This window comes from Ylistrum balloti, unplaced genomic scaffold (genome assembly GCF_031769215.1).
Source record: "Ylistrum balloti isolate Yb309-2 unplaced genomic scaffold, AGI_CSIRO_Ybal_v1 Utg369800, whole genome shotgun sequence".
Classification (NCBI taxonomy): domain Eukaryota; kingdom Metazoa; phylum Mollusca; class Bivalvia; order Pectinida; family Pectinidae; genus Ylistrum; species Ylistrum balloti.
The window spans coordinates 1,588,707-1,607,462 of record NW_026781978.1 but is presented as its reverse complement, the minus strand read 5'-3'; the positions used below and the strand labels follow the sequence as shown (position 1 = coordinate 1,607,462).

At 35.0% G+C, this 18,756-nt stretch overlaps 1 protein-coding gene across 1 annotated transcript in view; it reads right to left on the bottom strand.

The window, feature by feature from the left end:
- The window catches only part of LOC132544506 (ADAMTS-like protein 4), a 148,874-nt gene extending 130,680 nt beyond the window's left edge, over positions 1-18,194 (bottom strand). Inside the window, exons 1-6 of the mRNA XM_060208109.1 lie at positions 18,166-18,194; positions 17,134-17,194; positions 16,885-16,982; positions 16,264-16,333; positions 16,007-16,109; positions 14,106-14,242 (exon numbers count right to left, since the gene is read on the bottom strand). Coding sequence (XP_060064092.1) covers positions 14,106-14,242; positions 16,007-16,109; positions 16,264-16,333; positions 16,885-16,982; positions 17,134-17,194; positions 18,166-18,194 — 498 coding nt within the window. The remainder of the gene's footprint in view (positions 1-14,105; positions 14,243-16,006; positions 16,110-16,263; positions 16,334-16,884; positions 16,983-17,133; positions 17,195-18,165) is intronic.
- Between the last annotated feature and the right edge of the window lie 562 nt (positions 18,195-18,756).

Sequence of the window (18,756 nt, the reverse complement as noted above, 5' to 3'; positions counted from 1 at the left end):
CTAACATCTAGTGTAATCTGACATCTTGTAACATCTGACATGATGTGTAATCTAACATCTAGTGTAACCTGACATCTTGTAACATCTGACATGTTGTGTAATCTAACATCTAGTGTAATCTGACATCTTGTAACATCTGACATGTTGTGTAATCTAACATCTAGTGTAATCTGACATCTTGTAACATCTGACATGTTGTGTAATCTAACATCTAATCTGTGTAATCTGACATGTTGTGTAATCAACATCTGTGTAATCGGACATTGTAACATCTGACATGTTGTGTAATCTAACATCTAGTGTAATCTGACATCTTGTAACATCTGACATGTTGTGTAATCTAACATTCTAGTGTAATCTTGTAACATCTGACATGTTGTGTAATCATCTTGTAACATCTGACATGTTGTGTAATCTAACATCTAGTGTAATCTGACATCTTGTAACATCTGACATGTTGTGTAATCTAACATTCTGTGTAATCGGACATCTTGTAACATCTGACATGTTTGTGTAATCTAATCACATCTTGTAACATCTGACATGTTGTGTAATCTCTAACATCTTGTAACATCTGACATGTTGTGTAATCTAACATCTTGTGACATGTTGTGTAATCTAACATCTAGTGTAATCTGACATCTTGTAACATCTGACATGTTGTGTAATCTAACATTCTGTGTAATCGGACATCTTGTAACATCTGACATGTTGTGTAATCTAACATCTAGTGTAATCTGACATCTTGTAACATCTGACATGTTGTGTAATCTAACATTCTGTGTAATCTGACATCTTGTAACATCTGACATGTTGTGTAATCTAACATTCTGTGTAATCGGACATCTTGTAACATCTGACATGTTGTGTAATCTAACATCTAGTGTAATCTGACATCTTGTAACATCTGACATGTTGTGTAATCTAACATTCTGTGTAATCTGTGTAACATCTGAATGTTGTGTAATCATCTAACATCTGACATGTTGTGTAATCTAACATTGTGTAATCTGACATCTTGACATCTGACATGTGTGTAATCTAACATCTAGTGTAATCTGACATCTTGTAACATCTGACATGTTGTGTAATCTAACATTCTGTGTAATCTTGTAACATCTGACATGACATCTTGTAACATCTGACATGTTGTGTAATCTAACATCTAGTGTAATCTGACATCTTGTAACATCTGACATGTTGTGTAATCTAACATTCTGTGTAATCTGAATCTTGTAACATCTGACATGTTGTGTAATCATCTTGTAACATCTGACATGTTGTGTAATCTAACATCTAGTGTAATCTGACATCTTGTAACATCTGACATGTTGTGTAATCTAACATCTAGTGTAATCTGACATCTTGTAACATCTGACATGTTGTGTAATCTAACATTCTGTGTAATCTGACATCTTGTAACATCTGACATGTTGTGTAATCTAACATTCTGTGTAATCTGACATCTTGTAACATCTGACATGTTGTGTAATCTAACATCTAGTGTAACCTGACATCTTGTAACATCTGACATGTTGTGTAATCTAAAATTATGTGTAATCTGACATCTTGTAACATCTGACATGTTGTGTAATCTAACATCTAGTGTAATCTGACATCTTGTAACATCTGACATGTTGTGTAATCTGACATCTTGTAACATCTGACATTCTGTGTAATCTGACATCTTGTAACATCTGACATGTGTAATCTAACATTCTGTGTAATCTGACATCTTGTAACATCTGACATGTTGTGTAATCTAACATCTAGTGTAATCTGACATCTTGTAACATCTGACATGTTGTGTAATCTAACATCTAGTGTAATCTGACATCTTGTAACATCTGACATGTTGTGTAATCTAACATTCTGTGTAATCGGACATCTTGTAACATCTGACATGTTGTGTAATCTAACATCTAGTGTAATCTGACATCTTGTAACATCTGACATGTTGTGTAATCTAACATCTAGTGTAATCTGACATCTTGTAACATCTGACATGTTGTGTAATCTAACATTCTGTGTAATCGGACATCTTGTAACATCTGACATGTTGTGTAATCTAACATGTGTAATCTGACATCTTGTAACATCTGACATGTTGTGTAATCTAACATCTAGTGTAATCTGACATCTTGTAACATCTGACATGTTGTGTAATCTAACATCTAGTGTAATCTGACATCTTGTAACATCTGACATGTTGTGTAATCTAACATCTAGTGTAATCTGACATCTTGTAACATCTGACATGTTGTGTAATCTAACATCTAGTGTAATCTGACATCTTGTAACATCTGACATGTTGTGTAATCTAACATCTAGTGTAATCTGACATCTTGTAACATCTGACATGTTGTGTAATCTAACATTCTGTGTAATCGGACATCTTGTAACATCTGACATGTTGTGTAATCTAACATCTAGTGTAATCTGACATCTTGTAACATCTGACATGTTGTGTAATCTAACATTCTGTGTAATCGGACATCTTGTAACATCTGACATGTTGTGTAATCTAACATCTAGTGTAATCTGACATCTTGTAACATCTGACATGTTGTGTAATCTAACATCTAGTGTAATCTGACATCTTGTAACATCTGACATGTTGTGTAATCTAACATTCTGTGTAATCGGACATCTTGTAACATCTGACATGTTGTGTAATCTAACATCTAGTGTAATCTGACATCTTGTAACATCTGACATGTTGTGTAATCTAACATCTAGTGTAATCTGACATCTTGTAACATCTGACATGTTGTGTAATCTAACATCTAGTGTAATCTGACATCTTGTAACATCTGACATGTTGTGTAATCTAACATGTGTAATCACATCTTGTAACATCTGACATGTTGTGTAATCTAACATTGTGTAATCTAACATTCTAGTGTAATCTGACATCTTGTAACATCTGACATGTTGTGTAATCTAACATCTAGTGTAATCTGACATCTTGTAACATCTGACATGTTGTGTAATCTAACATCTAGTGTAATCTGACATCTTGTAACATCTGACATGTTGTGTAATCTAACATCTAGTGTAATCTGACATCTTGTAACATCTGACATGTTGTGTAATCTAACATTCTGTGTAATCTGACATCTTGTAACATCTGACATGTTGTGTACTCTAACATCTAGTGTAATCTGACATCATATGCAATCTATCAATATCAGACATCCTGCATTATCCTATACTATACAGTTTGACACATTCTGTAAGTTGACAAATAGTGTAAAAATGATAATTTCTCATATAAATAAGTTGACGTCGTTCTCAAGGTTATATCTCTGTTAAACACATGAAAAGATGATTATTATACACTAAGCATTTAATTGATTATATTTCTATGAATAGTTCACTAAAGGTGATATTTATTTGTAACTTGACGTACAAATTAATTTGACACACAGAATAAAACAAATCGTTTTTGTAATTTGACTAGTTGTTTAGTCGCCCAGTAGTAAATGTGATCTTTTAGTAGTAAAGTAAACCCTTGGACCGCAGGATGAGAAGATTAAGAATCTATTGGTTTAATCAAATGATACTGGCATTTTAAACTCATCATCGGTATACCCTCAAACTCAATGACCTAGAACACTGGCTTTATTCAGAGAGACCAGGTACAATGATTGGACATCAAACACCTCATTGAAATGTCATGTAATTTTCAGCATTCAAATGGTGTCAAAAAATATCCTACATTCAAATATATCTGTACATCATATTAATCCTATATTCCAAGGTATTTGTGTATATAACATACAGTCCATTTCTCCACAATAACATTCTAATGTTAATCTGTCCAGCTGATGAATATTTAATTTTTCCAATTTAACAGAGATAATATGCTGATTGAGTGTGATATGAAAGTACATATGTGGACTCCTGGTGGTCTTGAGCACTTGTAGAGCGCTGTATATATTTGATACAATTTTAAGATATTAAATATGTCGCCACAACAGACTGGAATAAGGCGACTTTTTGCTCAAATCCTACAACTGAACATGTTTTACACCCTACATGTATACCTAACAGGCCTGAGTTACACTTTTATTGAATAGACCTGTTACATTTTGCAGCTGGAATTACATTTTACTCCTCAAGTCTGAATAACATGTCCCACCTAAACTAACCACAGTTAGTTACATTTTGCAACTTAACAGATCTGAATCAATTTTACTTTACAACTGAAGCGGCCTGAGTTAATTACAATTCATTACTAAATCAACTCACGTTAATTACATTTTATAACCAAACACATCTGAGTTAATCATATTTTAAAAGTAAACAGCTGTGCAAGAGTCAATCATATTTCACAACTGAGCAGATATCCTATCTATACTGAACTTATTCGTATGAAATAGGTTTTAGAATTACCTGCAGAAATAGTGATTGACTATAGTACAAGGTTTGAACTTAATGCACTATTAAATGACATCATGATACAAATGTACCTGTAACTGAAACACATACTTAAAGGGCAGGAACTCTTGGTACATTGTTAATGGCTTTTTACCTGAAGAGTATTAGAGGTGTGAAGTGTGTCAGTCAATCATCACCTTACCTAGCAAGCTAATTAAGTATGACACATGCCATACATTAACAATAACAACAGTGTTACCCTTACAATCCCTACCACAAACAGCAGTAAGTATACTCATTACTACTGTCTGCCTGACGTATCACCTGCCAATGGAACATTCACTTCACCAGAAAGGGAATTCACAAGAAGTCTACCTCTTATAATCTCCAAACAACGTAGCCAACCACAAGCTCAACTCAAACAAAAATTTCTTCAACATAGCTATCTGCAAGCTGTAAATAAAATCCTATAAAGAGGCTAATCAAAAGCCCTTAAACAAGGCTTGTCACAAGCTCTGACTAAAAGATCTGTTTTATACATCTACAAGCTCCAGCCAAGACTGTGATTGAAGCATACTACAGCCTCCAACCAAACACTTATATTAAAAGGCTGTCAACAATGCTGACTACAAGCTCGAATGAACATCTTTCAAAAACATCTACTATAAGTTCAAAAACAAGAGATCCCAGAGGGATCTTGGCGCCCACCATTTGAGGATCTGTTTTCAGTTCTTGAAGATTTGTTTATTTTTTTATTTTTTTGTGTTACAGGTTTTGTAAATGTTCATGAACTGGTCTTCATTGAATGCTCTCAATGATGGCACAAGATATTTTTATTAAGCACCTTTTAGCAAATATCATTTGAAAAAGATCCCAAAGTATTATTAGATAGCAGTCAGTTACAGGTCGATAATGGACATGGTCTTGAATCAATATGATAGAATATCGAAGAAAATATGCTTGTGCTGTATTACTGTCGACATCCAAGATGGCTGCCTGTGGGCCAACTTGATTTCAAATCAGTCCAAAAAAAGTACAATGCACAACTAGGGACCAAGGGTAACCTGCATATGAAATTTGAGAAAGATCCATCCAGTACTTTCCCAGAAATAGCGGTAACAATCTTTTACTTTCAAACTGCAAGATGGCTGCCTGTCAGCCATCTTGAATTTGAATCAGTCCAAAAAAGGTACAATGCACAACTAGGGACCCAGGGAAAACCTGCATATGAAATTTGAGACAGATCCATCCAGAACATTCCCAGAAATAGCAGTAACAAGAATGGTTTACGGACGGATGGACGGACGGACCATGGACCATGGACCACGGACCACGGACACAGGGCGATTTGAATACCCCACCATCTGATGATGGTGGGCTAATAAAGCTTTCCAACATGGTGTACCACAATAAGCAATCTAAAGCATTTTCAAAAAGGCCTTCTACAAGCTCCCTTTCCAAAACCCAGTCTAGAAGACCTACCACAAGCTCTTAATAAGTATCTTTAAACAAGGTCTACCATAAGCTCCTACCTAAAGCCTGTCAATAGGGCAAACCACCATTTCTAATGTAGAGCTGTTCCAAAAGGCCTATGACAAGCTCCTCACTAAATCCTCTCAACAAGGCTTACCACAACCTCCAAACTAAAGGTCGTCAACAAGGCTTACCACAACCTCCAAACTAAAGGTTGTCAACAAGACTTACCACAACCTCCAAACTAAAGCCTGTCAACAAGACTTACCACAACCTCCAAACTAAAGGTCGTCAACAAGACTTACCACAACCTCCAAACTAAAGGTCGTCAACAAGGCTTACCACAACCTCCAAACTAAAGGTCGTCAACAAGACTTACCACAACCTCCAAACTAAAGGTTGTCAATAAAACTTACCACAACCTCCAAACTAAAGGTCGTCAACAAGACTTACCACAACCTCCAAACTAAAGGTCGTCAACAAGGCTTACCACAACCTCCAAACTAAAGGTCGTCAACAAGACTTACCACAACCTCCAAACTAAAGGTTGTCAATAAAACTTACCACAACCTCCAAACTAAAGGTTGTCAACAAGACTTACCACAACCTCCAAACTAAAGGTCGTCAACAAGACTTACCACAACCTCCAAACTAAAGGTCGTCAACAAGGCTTACCACAACCTCCAAACTAAAGGTCGTCAACAAGACTTACCACAACCTCCAAACTAAAGGTTGTCAATAAAACTTACCACAACCTCCAAACTAAAGGTTGTCAACAAGACTTACCACAACCTCCAAACTAAAGGTCGTCAACAAGGCTTACCACAACCTCCAAACTAAAGGTTGTCAATAAAACTTACCACAACCTCCAAACTAAAGGTCGTCAACAAGGCTTACCACAACCTCCAAACTAAAGGTCGTCAACAAGGCTTACCACAACCTCCAAACTAAAGGTTGTCAATAAAACTTACCACAACCTCCAAACTAAAGGTTGTCAACAAGACTTACCACAACCTCCAAACTAAAGCCTGTCAACAAGGTTTACTACAACCTCAAATATATACAACAAGCCTAGCAGTCTTGACAATCATCTGAGGTAAGCAATATTGAGTTTACGGTTGTAGGGTACGTAGCTTTCAAGTGTCACAAAAACAAAATCGTGACAATGATGACACTAGGACTGAAGTGATGTGTTTTAAGCCCTTCAGAGTCTGCCAGTAGCCAGTATCAATATATGCATACAATCAAAACTGTCATCCTATACTAATAATTATTACCAAGTTATTTCCAATGGAAAATAAACAATGCTATGCTCAAAAATGCAATTTCCCTATGAAAACTATGTTAAACTTCACTCCCTCCCCAAGGGAAAATGTGAGAACCTGGGATGATGAAATTCACAATTTGGTAAAGCACCTTGACCTTTTCAGCCATGAAGAACATTGGTTTCCACCATATTTGGGTGTTGAGAAGAAGATTTTTGAAATTTGTGTCAATTTGACCCTGTTTGGCCTGCTCTTCAGCTTCCAGGATGAGGAGTTGAGTGGGGAACCATATAATTCATTGTTTTGGTTCATCTTTAACCAGGGAAGGTTTTTGCAAAATTTCATTGAAATAAGTTACACGGTTTTGGAAAAGACGTTGAAAATGTTAAAAATTTACCGATGCACAACCCTGCACAAATGATCGCAATATGTTACCATGGTGACCAAAATGCCTGTCAACAAGGCTTGCCACAACATCCAAACTAAAACTCTCAACAAGACCTACCTTCAGCTCAAACGGAAAGCCTTAACATAAGTAACTTACCAGGTATCACACTGTTGAACAGAACAGTCAACAAATGGGAAACAAATGTTATTTTAAAGGTTTCATCTAACAGATTTCTAAAATTGTAGATCACAGAGCTCTAATGTAAATGAAACTACTTCTTACCTACAGTGTTACAAATCAGGCCTTCATTCCTAAGACTGGAATCTAGAGCAATCAATTAATTAATGCATTATGATCTTTCCAAAGACTTGAAATTACAACAACTATAGTTTTTTTGAGTCTAGGTTTCATTCTTCTATGAACATCAAAATACACTAGTTTTTTAAAGGAACCAATCTCAAGTCTCAGTAGCAGATTGAATCCATTGGCATAAATCAGAAATTCTCAACACTAGTCTTCTACAGGAATCAACAATAACATACCTACCTTAGAGGGCACCAACGAAGAGACCAAAATGATAACCTTCTATGAAAGACTCTAACTCTGAGCTCTACAGTTACAGGAGAAGGAGCCTCCATAGTAAACTTCCTCGGGCATCAACTTCAAACTCTTTATGATACGTCAACCTTCAAGGACATATGCTCCAGTCCTCCTTACTTAATTTCCAAGGGTTTCAGACTTTCAGCCCTCAACACTTAACTTTAAATTAAACTTCAGCCCCCAATTCTCCATACTTAACTTCCAAGAGGACCAACTTAGGATTTCCCATCCATTCATTCATAATAGCCCTCTATGGCTATGAATTTAACAGCAATTAATTTCAGTCTCAATTTTAAGATACTTAAAAAATGACTTTGCTCTGAAGGTGGTCACATTTTTCTGGAAAAGTATACTTTTTTATATTAATACTTGTTTTCAACAACTAATACTGTGGGGTAAAGTAAAGGAACAGAAAGGAAAGCAGATGAAAGGAATCACTTTGAATGAACCTAATCGTTCATACAGGAGTACTTCTCCCACGCATTTGAGGTTAGAGATAGTTGAAATATGAAGCAGAACTGAAGTAGTTGATGGATAGATACAGACAAGATGGTGTCATGATACAGTTCTACTGAAGGCAGGATTGTAGAATGCATGTTCCAAAATGGGGAGAGATGAAGTCATATTTGTTTTCAAGCCTCAGACTTTTGTAACCAACCAAGACTAAAGGTCAATTCAATTCTAAAAGAAGTGACAAGTCCTCTACATCACAAAAATTATTTTCACCTTTTACGGTTTCAGGACTTCAAACGCAATGCCTTCTAATGCAGCTATCCATGTAGTACATCTGATCTCCATATCTTGTCACTCCATCTAACACTCTATCACAGGATTTCCAATAGGGTGAGTCAACCAGAGTGAATACTGTCACCAAAGATACGCCTCACAAATCCAACATATATACACCAAGTCTGCCTGATGTATAGGAGAAAACTTTCTCTGTTTTTCTGATTATTTCTATGAGACTCATGCTTGGTTTGACTTATAAGTTTATTGATTAAGATATTTACAGATCTATAGGACTACGTTATTTTACATCAAAAGCAGTGCATTTTCATTCCAATCTAAGACAGAAAATAACAGAATAGTTTCACTTCGTTAAATAACTTCAGAATATCTTTATCTGTATGAGATTGGTGAAGGTTTGTATTCAAGTGTTACAGTGCAAACATCTATTACAGCATCAGGGAATGAATTATCAGGGGCAGAGAATCTCAAAACAGCTATCTAGGTATCTACACCATGTAGACAGAAGTGATGCAACACCTGATTATAGAACACTGTAGATCAATCTGAAATGATAGGTCTCTGTGTGATAAACATTCAACTTTCACTTTCAGCACTGTTCACTTTTGAGTATTTCACCTTGAGCAACTGGTCAGCAGCCAAGAAAACAGCAAACCAAGTCAATTGGCACATATGACAACTTGAAACACAATTAGTGAGAAAAGCACCAGCATATAATTAAGCTAGAGTGAAACATTTTGCACGAGGGCAAAGGGCACCTGCATACTACCAATCATTCTCCAGTGACCTCCCCTGTCTATCAAGATGTGTATATCTCAATATGATATGTAACTGTTTACCTAATTGCTTGTGTTGCACAGAGAAAGCCATTATGAGTGCAAACCCCAGTAGTGATGGAGGAGACTGATGGAAGAGACTGATGCTGGTTATGTGGGGAGACATTGGATATTGTGGTATGTTATCAGCTCTCATCAACACATGTTTGTAACAAGGTCCTGACACCATCAATACTCAAAGTTCCAACATACAGCAACTTCTAACAAACATTTTTGATAACTCCTGTACAAAATGTGTCGGACTATATTACATCATTGCACTTATCTTATGACAACATATTTACATCTGAAAATGTAAACAAGCAGGACAGCACAAGGAAGCCAGAAAGTCAAAAACAATTATACCTGAGGCATCAAATAGAATCTATACATTTAGTTAAAAAAATGAAATGTACACAAATCTAATATCCTTTTTATCAAATGAACAATAAAATTTGCAAATATTACAGAAAGCATGCTTTTCTATATCATTCTTTACGTCATCTTACCCTGTATTGTGAGGTTATAATTAATTTGGTGTGATTGTGACATCATTTCTTTGTCACCTCCTGGCATCGCAATAGGTCATATAATATAGAACAGGGGTCCATACATTGAATGACACTGCAATTATTTCATCAAAGTTAACTTACCCTAAATAAAACAAGAACTATCATCCTGAGAGTAACTAGTATCCCCTGCAGATGCAAAGACCTCTATACATACCAAATTTGATAAAAACTACAAGAAAGTAAAACAGTTGCAATTAATTTCAGCATTCCCTAATACCTCAATATACAAAATATAAGTAAAAAATCAGACAATATCTAAATTTCAACCAATCAGAAGACACCATTTAACTTAGCAAGCTTCTTATGTCACACAAACAAATACAGTAATATTTGTTCCCCTATTACATACCAAATTTTGTCAAAATTGGATATCTAACATCTAAATTTTTTACAAATCAGAGGCCAGGAATGTGTTACCATAGTAAATGTTTCTAAAACAATGTATCCTATCAGTTATACCAATTGGCCTACGTTATATAATAAAATCTGTCCAATGACCAATGAATAATGGCCATTTACACTAGTCACCATGACAACCAAAATTTGGGGGTGGGGTGGGGTTGGGGGGGGGGGGGGGGGGGCTTGCTAGGTTTGCTGAGTGCTTGTGACATGGAGTTATGTCCAAATTTTTGTCCCTAAATACCCTGGAAGGATCAGAAGACAAAAATATTCTACAATGGTTTCAAATACTTTACTTACATACGGCAAAATACAAAAGGATAAGGAAGGCTAACCAAAATACATTACTCTTGGAAACATTGTTATCAATAAGAAAAGTGTACAAACAGATATATCTACTAGTCTATTACGTATTTGTATCACTTCAATCTAGCTATACTTTATTCATAAACCTGTAAGCCTGTTTAATCATCTTAACTATTTATTGAACTAAAAAAGAAATCTTTTATCAATTCACAAGACATTCTGTACAACTTGACACCGTATCATTATAACCGCATCTTACCATGACATCAACACCACAAACATATTACAGATGTGCCACAAACATTCCAAACTACTTTAGTGTGGGTCTGTGTGTTTTCCCAGTGAAATCCCTGATAAGCCATGATAAAACGCATGGCGTTACACAATGATACAGCTACATGATGATGTACCAAGCTCTCTTCTGATAAACATGTATCGCCACAGGAAGCAATTAATACAGGCAAGTAAAAATATCATTATCAGCTTTCTCCTACCAATCAGTACATATCTTGATACAGAAATTAAAACCTTATCAGTCTGCAAGTCTATTCCATCGGCTACTACTTCACAACGTATACTGTAATGAAAATATTCCTGACATATTTTCATGGAAAAATGAAATTTTGCAATATAATATCAGACGTATTGATATGAATGGTATTCTAGCTGATATAAATCAACACACTTCCTCCGAGGTTAAATTTAAGTTTTCACGCGAAAATTAGGATGCTTAAATCCCATCAATTCAGTATGCATTACTGCATATTACTATGTGCATGTATATGTAACCATGTACTTCAATGGTCTAGGCTTACAAATTGATAACAAATTTCATTGAGTTACGTAATTAGTACAAACTTTCCATTGACAATTTTACAATCATTAGAACAGGGGAAAGAATGGGACTTAACTGGAATATTCATTTTTTTAATCACATACATGTTTTGAATTGCATACCAAATGTCAATAATTTAAAAGTATCTTCCTGCAAAACATTAAGCTTATCACTGAATGGCTGCAGAAAGCCCACACTGGAATCCCCATCTCATTTGAACCTTCTAAACTACAGAAATATCTGACAAGTATTTTAGATATTTCCAATTGTAGTACTGTCTACCTTGTCTGAGGAGGCAGGCCTTGTATATCTGCCATTGCTGATGTGTGTGGTAAAGAAAACATTGTCAAGGAATGTCTATAATAAAACAATGGGGTTTTGTACCACCATTCTAATCAGGACTGGGAAAAGTTTGTACTTTTAAGCAAGAAATACTGTGAGTACCCTGCAATAAGCCCACAGGCCCTGACACATCACTTCATACGCTAAGTTAGGTGTTGGGCTTATCATAAAATAATAATCATATGTCAATGAAACCTCATTGGTTTAAGGGTGACCCAATTATTACAGGCTTATTGCTGGATAAATAGTTGTAGTGTTATCACCAACCTGCGTCCTTTTACACAACCAAGCATTATCACAATGTGACCTTCATATAGATGGTGGTCTTCAGTTCACAAGCATACCTCAACACCAGCAAGAAATGTTCAGGTCGCTGGCAGAATTTACAAGACTATCAAGTATTCATTTAAGCCTATACAGTAAAGGGTTCACAGCAGTTACATTTACTCTGTGAAACACAAATGGGAACATCTAGATTATTTGCCCTCAATACAATTTATACAAATTTTGTTTAGTTTTTATACTTTTGCCTTTTTCTTTTTGTCATGGATGGATAACTTTCTATAATCTTATATTTCTACATCATGTTAATATTATCTACAATATGATTTTAAACTTGGCCGAGTTGATTTCAGAGACTGACATGGAAAGGTATGTCATTCCTCAAAGGAGAAAAGCAATATGAACACCATGTTACGTAAAAGACCGCAACTTAAAACCTTTGTTATATTAGTACGATTGCTAGCCAACCTTCCATTTACCCAAGAATATTTCAGTACTAATACCTATTGGACAGATAAATGGTACATGGTACAGATTATTCGGTACAAAATATTTGTGCTTAAAGTATAAATCATTATTATACAATAATGGTGTTGTTTGGTAAATAAGCAGTTATATACTTGAAACTTGACGTCATGAGCATCATCCTATATCCACATCAAGAAATCTTAATTTGCTGATATAATGTTATTCTTTTGTTTAAATGAAAAATCCTGAAAATTTGAACTCCCTAAATATAACCAGCTGTATTTATATTCTACATACTCCAAATACAAGCAGCAAAATGCATTTACCCCAAAAACCTTTACAAAGCTATAAAAATAGAAAATAGGTTACAGTGTTTTACTTCTCCTTCATCATGATGCAAATAACAGTTCTTTTTTTCTCAATCTGACTTGTCAGTAGCTGGAAACCTACAATATATTATGGAATGATCCATCATATTCTTTTCTAAAAAAAAAAAACAAAAAATCTTAAACTTCTGGTAATATTAAGTCTGAGCTGGATATACAACACTTAGGTCCATGCAAGTATCACTGATATCCAATGTATTAAATATTGAACACAATTTGACTGTATGTCCCATTTGAGATAGACTTACTAAAGTTCTTTTCTGAGAATACATATGTAACATGCATGGTTAAAGATTAAATGTCAAGAGATACACACTTTTCAAGTTCCTACAGACATGTAACATGCTTTTAAATCTAGCAAGACGGCAAAACATTAGACATGTCACTTAAATGTAAAGGCCTTATTACCACAAATGACAAAGGTTTTAAAAAAAATATCTGTAAGTCACCTGGTCTCCTATGTCTAGCCACAGGAAACATAAAACTCTAAAACCTTATTACTTATTGAAATGGTCGGCTTAGATCCAGACAATAGGTCAGACCAAAAACACAATTAAATTTAAAACCCGATATCTGACACAAAATAGAACAACATACATATACGTCTTCTTTTTAATTGTAGTCTCAGCTTGAGGCAAATGAAACAAGCAGCTAAACCATTGGATACTGATTTGGAAAGAGTCCGTCGTGATGACAGGAGAAAATAGCAAATAGGATACTTCCTCTTTGTCTTACTGTTTTGTCAGGCAAATTTGCGGGCAGCAGCAGTATTAGTATTCGATCATGAAGATAAAATTGCAATAACAAGTCAATAAAATAAAGATTATGTAAGTCAAGTCCCTACCAGACAATGGCCCTGGACACAAACTTCGTCAGAGGAATCATCAGTTCCACACGAGGTGCCATCCTCCACACGGTCTGCAAACTTGTGGTGGAAGTTGTAGTATATTGCACGACAGGACAGCTCACATTTGTTCTGGGCTGTTGATACAACAGATGTTATTATGAAGTCTTTAATATTATGTAATTACAAAATTAACAAATGTCAGGACTTTAATGAGTCGTTGGGTTAACTTCCTATGGGAAATTATGGTCATACTAATATTTTTACCTTGCTAGGGAAAAAATCCAAAACAAAATGAAATTTCACTTTCTGAAGAGTGAAAATATTAGCATTTTAGCTACAATAATATATTCACTTTACATCACATGTACTTTATTTATGGGCACATTCATGTTTCCTACTGTTTCAGTAAGTAGTAAAATCTGTATATATAATGTATCACACTTAATCTCTTAAATCTAAATTTGTCAAATTTTAGACAGCATGGATGATGGCCATTCCATGCATGTCTCACCTTTTCCAATGACATATCAGCTGATAATACACTGTTTCTTTCCTTAACCTTAGTTAGAGTTGGGGCCATACAGTTTAGTACAAAACTTTCTGTTGTACTTGTTTTCTTATTTCTTTCAAATTGACCTGTTCATCTTCATTTAAATAGTGTGCGATAAATACTTTGGTTGACTATTTTAGAGTGTTTGGGGATCTTGTTGGAACCATCATGGACTTTATGAAGTTCATACATACTTTATATATTTCACTATTAAAGCTAACAATAATTTCTATTTCTTTGATATGAAAATCTGTCATACATTTTGGCCTAGCCTGTATATTGCAGCCCTCAAATTTCCTCGATGGAGAACTTATGGATAATGATATTAAAGTTCAACTTCACATCAAACTCTTAGGCCCCAATACACACAACTTTCATAATAAAGCAAAGTGAAGTATTATTCACTTGTATTGATATAGTAAAAATAAAATCACGAGAAACACTCACGACAATGTCATACAATGATTTTTATATAAAAGCTGTAGATAGTTCTTTTTTGTAAACTCTCATTTATGATTTTTGTCTCAAACCGAACTTTAATGGGTATTTTTTTACATTTCCGTAAGAGGCCCGTTTTAATAATAAACATATTATCTAAAGCCATGTATACACTCTTACAGACTACACGAGCCCTCGAATGACTACATACCTACCTGTTAATATTTTAAGTAGAACCCACTTACATGAATGTTCGTTTGTTTCGATATCCTTGGGAAGTGTATCTTAATAGATACAACTAGGCGTAGGTAGGTTTTAATTTTATCTATCAAGTGGAAGTCTTCTCAGATGTTTTTCAATCTTATAAATTTGTAAAATAATGCGTCTATTGGGAATTTAAATATTTTCAATATATATATTGCTCCCGTGTGGAATGGACCGCCTTCTTCAGATTCCGGCAACTACAAATTCGTCACGTGCGCAACCGCCTTCGTCCTTTTCGCGCCGTTTGGATGGAAGGGACATAACTCCCAGTAAAAGTTGTGTTGGTTTCACGTAGCTATTCTAAAGTGTGTGAACTAGCCCTTTACCTACACTTCAGCATGGACGTACATTGCATTATCTAATATGTGTCCTTGATTTTAGGTGATTAACATAATAGAAGTCAGCAAATTTGTATTTTATATCTAACCACAATGACATCGCCCTTACAAAAGTTATTGGTAATGTATAATCATTATTTTATAGTTTAAAGAGTAAGCTTGATAATTAAATGTTGTAAAAAGAAAACAAGATTAATGTGATATGTATCAATGTATCTCTACTACGGTAGTGTTACCGAAACCTATGATATATAATAAAGAAATTTTATGTAACATGGTTACATGTTAATCATCAGTCATCAACTTACGATTGATATACTTGTCCCACTGGTAGCGCCGTCCTCTCACTAAATGATTGCTGTACCTACGACACTGTGCTGTCCGGTCCTCAACCTGCTTTCCCTCACATTTCTGTAAAACATTACAGATAATTTAGCCTTGTTTACCAAAAACATCAGGGAATAAAACAACAGAAGATGTAAATGCAATGATTCAATGATTTCAGCAGTGTGGTAGTTAATCGGAAAGAAAATATGTACCTATATATATATATCTTTTTAATTACCTGTAACTCACACCGTCGGTACTCCACTCCACGACCGGTACAGTAGCTTGGGTTCAGACTCGTCTCCCCTCTTCAAAATGATATTAATGCATTTACAAAATCATGATTTGTTTGACATAATCCTGATATTTCTTACACAATAGAAATGCATTTCCCCGCCTACAACACGTATCACATAAAGACTGACTTCTCACCGAAAAAAATTGAGGACCATTACTTAACAATACGATACGTGATACTTCTAAAATCTTGTCATTTTGATATCTAAAATAATTAATAATTGGTGGTTTTACAGTAACAAAGACTATTAGTTCGGTTTTAGCATTTCCGAACGTGGTTCTAATAGACAATACTAATCAGGTACACTGCACTTTTAATTAACAGAAACATTTCATGATTGTGTAAGTGAACGTGAGGTATACAGATATAGATAGATTTAACCAAATCGTAAAATATAGATACAAGAGAGGAACACTATAATAATATAGGAAAATCGTGGTCACATCATGAAATAAAAGAAATATGAAGAAATCGACAAATAATTTTTTAACACTTTCGTACACTTTTTTTAATGTTATTAATGTTATTGCTGTCTTTAATGAAGACGGATGTGGAACTCACTGTTCATTAAGACACTTCCTGTTCCGGTTCTGAATACCCTGGTTGCACGTCTTGGAACACTTGGACCATGACGACCACTCATTCCACGATAAACTTGACTGATGATAACAAAGAAATCGGTATCTTATAATCTCTTCATAAAACACATATTGTAAAACATAGACTTGAAAAAAATGTAATATGCATGATTGTGCCCATAAAAACATATGACGATCGTGATTGTCGAGATAGAAACATATGACAACTGACCTTGACCTCCTGTCCTCGTGCTGTTACAAAGAACAGGATCAGGTTGATGACAATCGCTGTCCTGGAATGTCATAAAAGGAAAATTAAGCAGAGTTGTGCTCAAGTAACCATAGCCCCATGATAACATCATATCGTGACTATCAAAAACATGTACAGAACTGTAACATATCACAAAAGAAACGACAACAGCATCATAATGTTTATTAATTTTGTGTTTTGTAAGTTTGTTGTGTAAATTAATTTTCTCGGGGGTGGCTATCAATAACTGTTTTACTGTACCAAATAGACGCTGCACTTTAAGTAGCATAGCTATGGAAAGTGGTTATGTAGCATTTCCGAACTTTTGTGACAAACAGCAGATGTAATTACTCCAGATTTTACGATGGACACTATGTAGTTAAATGCATGAAGTGCCATAACTAAAAACAAAAATATAATGGTCCGAATTATTGAAATTGTCCGAGCTTTCGATATATTAACTTGACATCATAACATTTAATGGACACTAGCCGTCTGTCTCTCCATCACGACTGCCCGACTACTAGTCAGTATATAATTCGTCAGTCTTAACGGTCATCACTCGTCCTCTGAAAGACCGAAAGGTCGTAATAGTGGACGTAAAACCCATTAAAATAAACAATATAAATACGGTCATCGAGTCTGGCGTTCAGACGTCTTACGTTTGCGTTAAGTGGATTCTAAATATTGACTACTAAGTCAGACACGAGATGTAGGTTGTCACATTTATCTCTACATGACGTTTAGAGTAAACAGTCAACACCTCGGATGGATGTCTGGTCAGTTCTAGATAAAATACCAGGTGTCGCCGTCCGTTTCTCTGGAGACCTCTCATGTCCAAGTGTCTCGTCTTGACCAATAACTTGTAATCGATGTTGATTCTACCGACTGGAATACTCAACGACGTAGACAGATTTGTTTGTCACCGCGTGTCATATTGCAATGTTTCTATTGATGTTTAGAGTTAAAAATAATTATACGGTAAACATAAAATTTGAGCTCGCGACAAGTTACTTGACTAATCGTAAGGGGTAAACCTCCATTGCAGATTGCTTTGATGATAATTATAGTAAAGCCTATCGGTTCTCGGTGTCGTTTTTCTGCCTCTCAGCTCATTTTATCGAAATCGAAGATTTCTGTGTATTCTTTTGTAACAGTTTAAAGACTCGTCATATCTTATCCGTGATAAAGCGATTTGTCGTGACATACCCTACGATTACAAAGAAATGTATTATATAAACCCTTGAATTTTGAAGATGCAAAGGTCTGGTTTTAAATATTTTTTATGAACAGATACTTCATTAAATCACTAAAACATGTCATTGATCAAGAAGATTACTTAAAAACTAGTCCTACATACTACCAATTTCTCATAACGTTAAATAACCCTATTTCAACGTTAACATTTTAACGTAAACTTAAGTACGTTAAATTAACGCTTGAATTTAACGTTATTTCTGACGTTAGATAAACCTTTTTAACGTTAAAATAACGTTTTGAAATCATTGGCTGTGTAGGGTATGAAAATGTTAATATTAGGAATAGCCACCAGGCTTCTGGTATAATTTTATTATAGGTCGTCCCGTACTATTGACCAAACATCCA